The 7,500-nt window shown below is 35.4% G+C and overlaps 1 protein-coding gene across 2 annotated transcripts in view; it reads left to right on the forward strand.

The window, feature by feature from the left end:
* LOC115231372 (sodium- and chloride-dependent glycine transporter 2-like) overlaps positions 1–7,500 on the forward strand; it is a 14,530-nt gene that overhangs the window by 4,329 nt on the left and 2,701 nt on the right. Inside the window, exons 3-4 of one of the 2 annotated variants that reach the window (XM_029801417.2) lie at positions 1,516–1,677; positions 4,776–4,875. In XM_029801417.2, the coding sequence (XP_029657277.2) occupies positions 1,516–1,677; positions 4,776–4,875 (262 nt within the window). Of the gene's footprint in view, positions 1–1,515; positions 1,679–4,775; positions 4,876–7,500 lie in introns of those variants that run through there. The other variant, XM_036500056.1, reaches the window with a different exon arrangement.

Below are 7,500 nucleotides of genomic sequence, written 5' to 3' on the forward strand. Positions count from 1 at the left end.
AATTTTTTTTTCATTTCATCATTCACGAAATACATTCTAGTATATAATATTTCTGTCGAAGTATTGATATGTGTGTCCTTGCATCTATGTCCTTTTGGTTTTATTTTTAACATTTCTCCCAAATGGAGAAAGAACCGTTAGTTTTTAACCCCAGAATTACTGAAATGTAGGAACATCAGCCAACATCGCAAGGTATTTTATCCGACCGGAATGAAACAATTGGGCACAGCTATTTGGATTAGCTCATTTGGCATGGGTTCCTTTTGTGTTGATCTAAGCCACAAGTTCTTAGACCTACCTCTCCTTCTATATCCATCCGGATTCCACTGTAAAGCACTTTTCGCTACATTTGGTGTGTCTTTTCTAATTGTGCTACCAATCCACTTCCATTTTTTCTTAAATATTTGCTCCTTAATCGAAACTTGATTTGTTCTTTGCTATAGCTCCATATTGCTTATGTGTTCGGGCCATCTAATTTTAAGTATACTACGCAAGCATCTCTTGATGAATGATTGTATTTGCTTATTTGACTTCACTGTTGTTCGCCATGTCTCAGCCCCATACAATAACACTGCTTGGAGAAACATTAAAATGATTGATGTCAAATAAGTCAACGCCAAATAGGCGGCGTCAAAATGGCTGTGCTAAAACCTCTCTTATCCATAGCCGACAGCTCTAACGTTTCAGCGAGTTCATTACCTTGCATTACTGATTATTTTCACCAATCCACTGCCCTGCCCTGCAACGCTAACAGTATCGATCATGATAATTTACAAACAATCCAATCTTTTTTTCAATGTTTATATTAGTATTTTTATTTATTACTAGCAGTATCGCCCGGCGTTGCTCGGGTTTGTAAGGGAAATAACTATAAAGCATTTTTAGAGAGTTATAGCCAAAAAATAGCAAAAAAATGTATTAAAAATGGAAAAAAATGATGGTAAATTTTTTTTAAATCGTTGACTCATCATAGGCATTTTTAGAGCGTTACTTCCCTTAGCGAAAAAATGCATTAAAATGGAAAAAAATTATGGTAAATTATTTTTAAATCGTAGACTCATCGTAGACGCGCGCTAATACCCAGAAGGGCTCGATAGAATCACAACTATAAGATACCCGGTTTGGTTAAACTGCACCGCAAAATGTGGGAGTAGTTCGGAATCTAAATCGTAGGAGACAGACACACAACCTTACTTTTATATATAAAGATATAAAGATTTTATATATTTATAATCTATATACTTATTTCATATATTTATTGTTTCCATTTTGTTTGGTGTGCTGTCACAATCGTTAGAACACCGGACAAAATGCTTAGCGGCATTTTGTCCATACGTTCTAAATTCAAATCCAACTAAGGTTGACTTTGCTTTTCATCCTTTCGGGGTCGATTAAATAAGTGCCGGTTAAGTACCGGGATCGATTAATCGATTACCCTTCTCCCTCAAAATTACAGGCCTTGTGCCTATAACAAAAAGAATATATTCAATTAATTTTTTTTTTTTTTCCTTTCAGGTTTGGGTTATGCAATGGTCCTCTGCTCATTCTTTATAACCATCTACTATAATGTCATTATCACCTACTGTTTCACATATCTTTTTGCTTCCATGACCAGCACGCTCCCATACGCTAGCTGTAACAAAGAATATAGTTCACCGGAGTGTTTTGACGGAATCAGTTAAGTAACAAAATATATCTGCTTTCTTCATGCATTTTACTTCTCTTTTATTTACGTTTACGTCTGTTTTACTCTGAACCAATTAACAGACTCTCAAACCCCGCAGGAGAAATTTAGCTTGGTTACGAAGTTTCCAAAAAGTTCATTTACTCCCTTAATGCTTATCTAATGTTTCTCACGCACAAAGGTACCCTTAATACCAATCCCTTGTAGAATCAGAGTGACACAGTGCTATACAGCTAGAAGTTTCACTTACAGGAGAAATCCATCTGGTGGGCTTCCACGCAGTTTCCATTTGCCAAGTTTGATTTTCAAGATTTGGTTCACCCGAGACGTCACAGAGTAGGCTTGATTTTAAGAACTCGAGATTAAGAAACGATATCCAGTTACTTTTCAGCTTTTTAGGATCGATAAAATAAGTTCAGCACAGGGGGTGATATAATCGACTTGCCCTTCTCCCAAATTTCAGGCCTTGAACCAAATGTAGAAAGAATTATTAATCTTTTTAAATGAACCCTCAATGGTTAATAAAGGAAAGATTATTATTATTATTATTATTATTATTTTATTATTATTATTATAATTATTATATTATTATTATTATTATTATTATTATTATTAGGGTGGCGAGCTGGCAGAATCGTTAGCACGCCCAGCGAAATGCTTAGCAGTATTTCGTCTACCGCTACATTTTGAGTTCAAATTCCACCGGAGTCGACTTTACCTTTCGTTAAGTACCAGTGAAACACCGGGGTCGATGTAATCAACTAGTCCCCTTCCCCCAATTTCAGGCTTTGTGCTTATAGTAGAAAAGGTTACTATTATTATGTTTTTTCCTTCTTTCTTCAAATTTTCTTCCGTTTCTCGCCGAGTGTTTTCCATACACCTAGGGCAGAGAAGGGCATTGTATGCATTTCCAGATTACACGCGCAAAAATTCAAAGATAAAATATGTATTTAAAAATTAATAACTAAATAAATTCATGGATGGATGTTATCATTATATTATTATTATTATTATTATTATTATTATTATTATTATTATTATTATTATTATTATTATTATTATTATTATTATTATTATTATTATTCAGTAGTCTTCTTTTTATCATGTGCTTTCATTGCACTACCGAGTACAGCTCTGTGTGCCTTGGGTACGTGCTGTGGTTTGTTGTCTTATTTCCATGGCGTGCGGTGCCTAGTAGTGCTATTTTCTGTGTTATACATACTCGTTAGTCCTGGTCTTTTTGTTATGTATTTGTCTGAATATTGTTTTATCATACCTAATGCGCCAACGATGATAGACTCCACTTTCGAGTTACCTCTATCTCTAGGTTTTTGTATTTTGAAAGTTTCTCTGTTTCTTTTAGAAACATTATCATTTGTTGGTATTGATACATCGATTACAAAGCAACTTTTTTCTTGGTGATCTCTGACAACTATATTCGGCCTATTGGCTTTAATTTCTCTCTCTCTCTCTCTCTCTCTCTCTCTCTCTCTCTCTCTCTCTCTCTCTCTCTCTCTCTCTCTCTCTCTGTATTGGTATATCCCAGAGTATGGTTGCTTTCTCATTTTCTGTGATCTTTTCTGGCGTATACTTATACTATCTTTTTTCTGTTGTTATTCCATAGTGTTAGCATAGCTTCCAGTGTATGTAGGTCCCAACTTTGTCGTGTCTGTGAATATATTCCTTCTTAGCCAGGACTGGGCAGTCAGAGACAATGATTTATTAGCTTAAGTAAGGAAGACCAAAGTGGTATTAACGTACACGAAGTAGTCTTCGCTGGGAGTTATGGTTTTGTTCAGTATGATATCGGTTTCCGTTGAATTCATATTTTCGCCGCTGTTTAGTAACGTTTCATTACCTGTGAATGATAATAAAAAAGAAATAATAATAATAATAATAATAATAATAATAATAATAATAATAATAATAATAATATAATAATATTGGATTTACCAAAGAAATACAAGTAACTGCAGTTACTTGTATTTCTTTTCATTACATGTTTTTGGTAATTTCTGGTGGGGAGGCTTTTTTCTTGTGCTGCAGTTAAAATCTTTCAGTCTCTGCTTTGAGTCCTGACCTTCTCAGCCATTGCTGGGATTTTGCTTTGTCTATTTCTTTTCTGTTTAGTGTAACCCAGTATTTGCCATGAAAGGACTTTTCTTGCTATCGTTTTATCATGATCCCTTGCTGTTCCAGTTTTGGTTTGGCTTTCAGTTGTTTTACAGCTTTTGTTGTTTCTTCTTTTTCATCATATTTTCTTCATATGATTTCTTTTTGTATTTGTTAGCTTCCTTCAAAACTGAATCCAGTTTTTTTTTGTTTTGTTCGTGTTTTGTGGCTATTTGTATTTGTTTTCCTTGCTTCTGAAGTAGGTATTTCTGTAGACCTGTGGTGGTTGGGTGATTATTTTGTAATAGTTTTTAGCTGTATAAGGCCTCTGTTACCTTCTATAGGTTGAATATAACATTTCTATGTCAGATTTTGCGTGATGCATCCTAAATCCAGCCATTATTTTTCTTGTTTCCTGTCTGTTTTTGATTAGTTCACTTACAGTCCAGTTAAGAATATTGTACCTGTAACTTATAACTGGGATAGCTAGAGTGTTGATACCTCTTATTTTGTTTCTCGTACTGAGATCTGTTTTCAGTATTAATCTGATTCGTCTATAGTATTCTTTCATTTGTGTGTGTTGTATCGTGTCTAGTTCATTGATTCCTAAGTATGCCTGGCTTTGGTCCAATTCTCTTATTTCTGTACCTAGTGTGATGTTGTTACTCTTAACTAGTTTTCTTCTTTTCTAATTTGCTTTGGCACATTTTTCTAAGCCGAATTTCATGTTTATTTCTTTGGTAAATCCATTATTATTATTATTATCATTATTATTATTATTATTATTATTATTATTAGTAGTAGTAGTAGTAGTAGTAGTAGTAGTAGTAGTAGTACTACTACTACTACTACCTACTACTATTACTATTATTACTATTACTATTACCATCATCATCATCATCATCATCATCATCATTATTATTATTATTATTATTATTATTATTATTATTATTATTTCTTTTTTTATTATCATTCACAGGTAATGAAACGTTACTAAACAGCGGCGAAAATATGAATTCATCAACAGAAACCGATATCATACTGAACAAAACCATAACTCCCAGTGAAGACTACTTCGTGTATGTTAATACCACTTTGGTCTTCCTTACTTAAGCTAAATGCCTCCCTCAGATAATCAGTAGTGAACTGAGTCATTGAAGTGTCAAACTGATCTTAGATAAGGCGAAATTTGGTAGAAGTATCACTATATTCGGGTATTTTGGGTATGCTGTTATTTTGAAAATACCGCACGATGTGACGACCGTGCTGTGCATGGTTACGGATTGCCCTTTGGCAAGGTATAACACCCGTTCAGTCACCCTGCCAAGGATACAGCGAAGTCATTGGACTGCCGCATGACGGATTGTGAAGAGGTGGCAGTAGAGCTCAACTGAGCCAATCGTGCTTCTTACATTGATTCTGTGTGGAGGAATCCTAGAAGATCAACAGTCAGAATCGCCAAGATCTTATCAAGAGAGTAATTGCAATACATCTATAGGGGTGGCGTCCATGGTTGTACAACCATCTAATGAAAGATTCGCTATGACTCAAGCTACCACTTCAAGTGCATAGTAATGGAACTGGATAACGAGTCATGGGAATCCGTGAACTGCGAAAATAAATCACTGTATAATTGGTGGGTGCTATGTTAGGTTTCATCATGAGTTTGAATTTCAGCATCTTGTGAATCCATCTACAGCAGAAACAGAATAGACAGTACAGAGCAGGGATATTTGGAACTATGTTGGACAATAATATACTGGACAGTGTGGTGGGTACAGAGATAAAGTGGACTGTAGAGGTCTGAAACACACTTGGTAATAGTGGACGGAGGCAGAGAAGGTAGTGGAAATGAGAAAAAGAATTGACAATGTAAACAAGACTAAGCAAGCTAAAGGAGGAGAAAATAATGGAAAACAGAGCCAGTGGGAAAATGGAGGACAGAAACATAGTGGTCAGCGGGGTATAGCGGCCTATAGTACAGTAGAGCAAAGAACTGGTTAGATAGTGAGACAAGGATGGATAAGAACAGGTTGGATTATAGAAGAAACAGAATGGACAATGAGAGACAACAATAGACTGGATAGAGAACTGAGACAGGCGAGATATTGGGAAACAAAAACAAGCTGGACCGATGAGCATAGGCCTAAGGAGGGCAATGGAAGACAAGAGAGGGAAGAGTAGTGAAGAGGAGTGGAGCAACAAGCAAATTTGGTGATAGAAGACAGGAACAGAGCGGAGCGTGGTGAGCAGGACTACAGAAAACAGAGGAGGACAGAAGTAGATTGGATGAGGGACTGAAACAGACAAATAGATTGACGAGCAAAGTAAATTCAAATTGCTCAGGCTGTCGAACAACAGTCTGAGAATTCAAATATACGTACTTATATATATATTATATATATATATATATATATATATATATAATATATATATATACGTCACTAAAGTGAACAAGGACACTAATCAGCATCAAATCAACATACGATTTCAACGGAAAATCTTATAAGCTGACAAGACGAGACGAGTTTAACCCTAGGCGCGGTGAGGGCCACTGATGTGCGTTAAGATGAGTTAAGCATCAGAATACGAAATCATCGGTGATCTGGCTCTATCTGCTATCATTGTCAAGTGTCTTGACTCTGCGTGCTTTATCTTCGATACTTTGGCAACAGTCCGGATACTTATTGATCATACCTTGTATACACACTAAAATGCAGTATTTATTCCCAGAAACGGAGAACAGGAAAAACACACAAACTGAAGCTCATCCCATGTCAGTTATGTTATCAACCAAAAAATCAACACAATTTCGACCCCTTATCGATAATATTGTTCAATTAGGTGGCGTCAACGGCAAGCATGAAGAGCAGAAAGGGCCGAGTACAGAAAGTATATATAATATATATATATATATAATATATATATATATATATATATATATATATATATTATATATATATATTATATATATATATATATATATATATAGAAAGGCGAGGACAGAAAGTATATATATATATATATAGATATATATATATATATATATATATATATATATACACACTTAGTGCAAGTTTTGAAGAATGTAGTTCGATTTTAACAGTTATTTTTTCAAACTTATAATGTAAGTAGAAAGGAGCATATTCGGCACATTTTGCTTTATGAGTTCAATAAAGGCAACAACACAACGGAAAATGTGAGGAGTATTAATGCAATATATATGGGAATCGGACAATAAGCGGAAGCCAGTGTCAACGGTGGTTCCAGAAATTCCTAGCCTACAAAACTAGCCTCAATCTGGAAGATTTGCAGAGCTCGACGAGGACGTCCTGCAAACCCTGGTGGAACAAAATCTCATCGTAACTGTTGAGGAACTAGCAGAGGAGCTTGGATTTGGTCATTCAACCATTCATCGAAACCTGCATGCCATCGGAAAAGTCAGCAAATTGGGTCAATAGGTTCCTCACAAACTTTCTTAGTCTAATCGCACGCAGAGAATGAATACGTGCTGTTCTTTGCTGTTACTTCTCAGGAATAAACCGTTTTTGGACCGAATAGTGACTAGTGACAAGAAATGGGTTCTCTATAAAAAGGTCAAGCGCCGAAGATAGTAGATAGAAAAAGGAAAAACATCGGCACCTCTGGCTAAAGAAAGTCTTCACCCACGTAAGGTTTTGTTATCTGTTTGGTGGGATATGAAA

The sequence above is a fragment of the Octopus sinensis genome, unplaced genomic scaffold (genome assembly GCF_006345805.1).
Source record: "Octopus sinensis unplaced genomic scaffold, ASM634580v1 Contig18340, whole genome shotgun sequence".
NCBI classification, from domain to species: domain Eukaryota; kingdom Metazoa; phylum Mollusca; class Cephalopoda; order Octopoda; family Octopodidae; genus Octopus; species Octopus sinensis.